This window comes from Nanorana parkeri, unplaced genomic scaffold (assembly GCF_000935625.1).
Source record: "Nanorana parkeri isolate BGI_ZX_2015 unplaced genomic scaffold, ASM93562v1 scaffold3239, whole genome shotgun sequence".
Lineage (NCBI taxonomy): Eukaryota > Metazoa > Chordata > Amphibia > Anura > Dicroglossidae > Nanorana > Nanorana parkeri.
Window position 1 is genome coordinate 31041 of NW_017309507.1, and position 1151 is coordinate 32191.

At 51.9% G+C, this 1151-nt stretch overlaps 1 protein-coding gene across 1 annotated transcript in view; it reads right to left on the minus strand.

The window, feature by feature from the left end:
* LOC108802951 (cystatin-B-like) overlaps positions 1-1057 on the minus strand; it is a 3536-nt gene extending 2479 nt beyond the window's left edge. The window contains exon 1 of the mRNA XM_018574795.1: positions 984-1057. Within this exon, the coding sequence (XP_018430297.1) occupies positions 984-1055 (72 nt within the window). The 5' untranslated portion in view covers positions 1056-1057. The remainder of the gene's footprint in view (positions 1-983) is intronic.
* Positions 1058-1151: the final 94 nt, after the last annotated feature.

Here is a 1151-nt window from a genome sequence, read left to right on the forward strand (position 1 = left end):
ATACAGGGATCACTGGAAGGATTAGGGAAGTTCCCAAACCATCACTTTCACCCCCACAGAGAGCAATATAAAAGTGGTCCTCTGAGGGGGGCAAAATTACAAAGGGCATGGTGGTGTCAGAGGGCCAGGGATATGGTTGGGATTACAGAGGGTGTTGTGGTGGGGCATAGGGACATCAGAGGGCCAGGGGTGGGGCGAAGGGGAGGATATGTATTACAGAGGGTATGGGTGCACGATGGATCACAGCAGGGGGGATGCTGATACAAAATCACTCAACATCCGGGTGCACCAGTCACATGATTACAAGAGATTAGAGGGACCCCGTCACATGCTCCCCAATAAAACTACAGACATGTGAAATAATATTTACCTGTCCTGAAAAAAAGCAGGGTCTAATTACTATAGTACCCATAGTACTGGTTGCCATGGGTAACAACAAACATTTGTTCAGCACGTTCTTTATACATTTGGCTTACAGGTGTGTTGGAGCAGCAGCGTCACGTGACCACCGGCAGCTGTAAACAAACATTCTAGTCACAACGACACGGTCACCTGATCTCATATTGATACAATGTATCAGCACCGTCACGTGACCCACCGCCGCCTGCTCTACAATAGGTCTCTCGCGGAAGCGCACCTGGTCACAGTAATACATTGTATCCGCAGTCACCTGACCTCACATACCGATACAATGTATCACCGCCGACAGGTGACCCGCCTCCTGCCCCCGTATAATAGATCCATCCCGGAAGCTCACCTGGGTCAGTGATACATTGTATCAGCAGTCACCTGACCTCACACCGATAGATACAATGTATCAACGCCGACAGGTGACCCGCCTCCTGCCCCCGTATAATAGATCCATCCCGGAAGCTCACCTGGGTCACAGTGATACATTGTATCCGCAGTCACCTGACCTCACCCAGTGTATTAGCGGCCTCTCATGGCCCCATCTATACGACACCCCCGGGCTGGCGGCTCACCTGATCGCAGAGCTCCTGGACGGTGGAGTCGGCCGCTTTGACCGCTCCGGTTCCTCCGCACATCATCGGCATCTTGCTAAAATCAGACTGACAGACAGACTCAGCAGAATGAAGCTTGCCGCTCCCTATATAACAACAGCGGGATGTACCATCTGTACCGGGTACGGG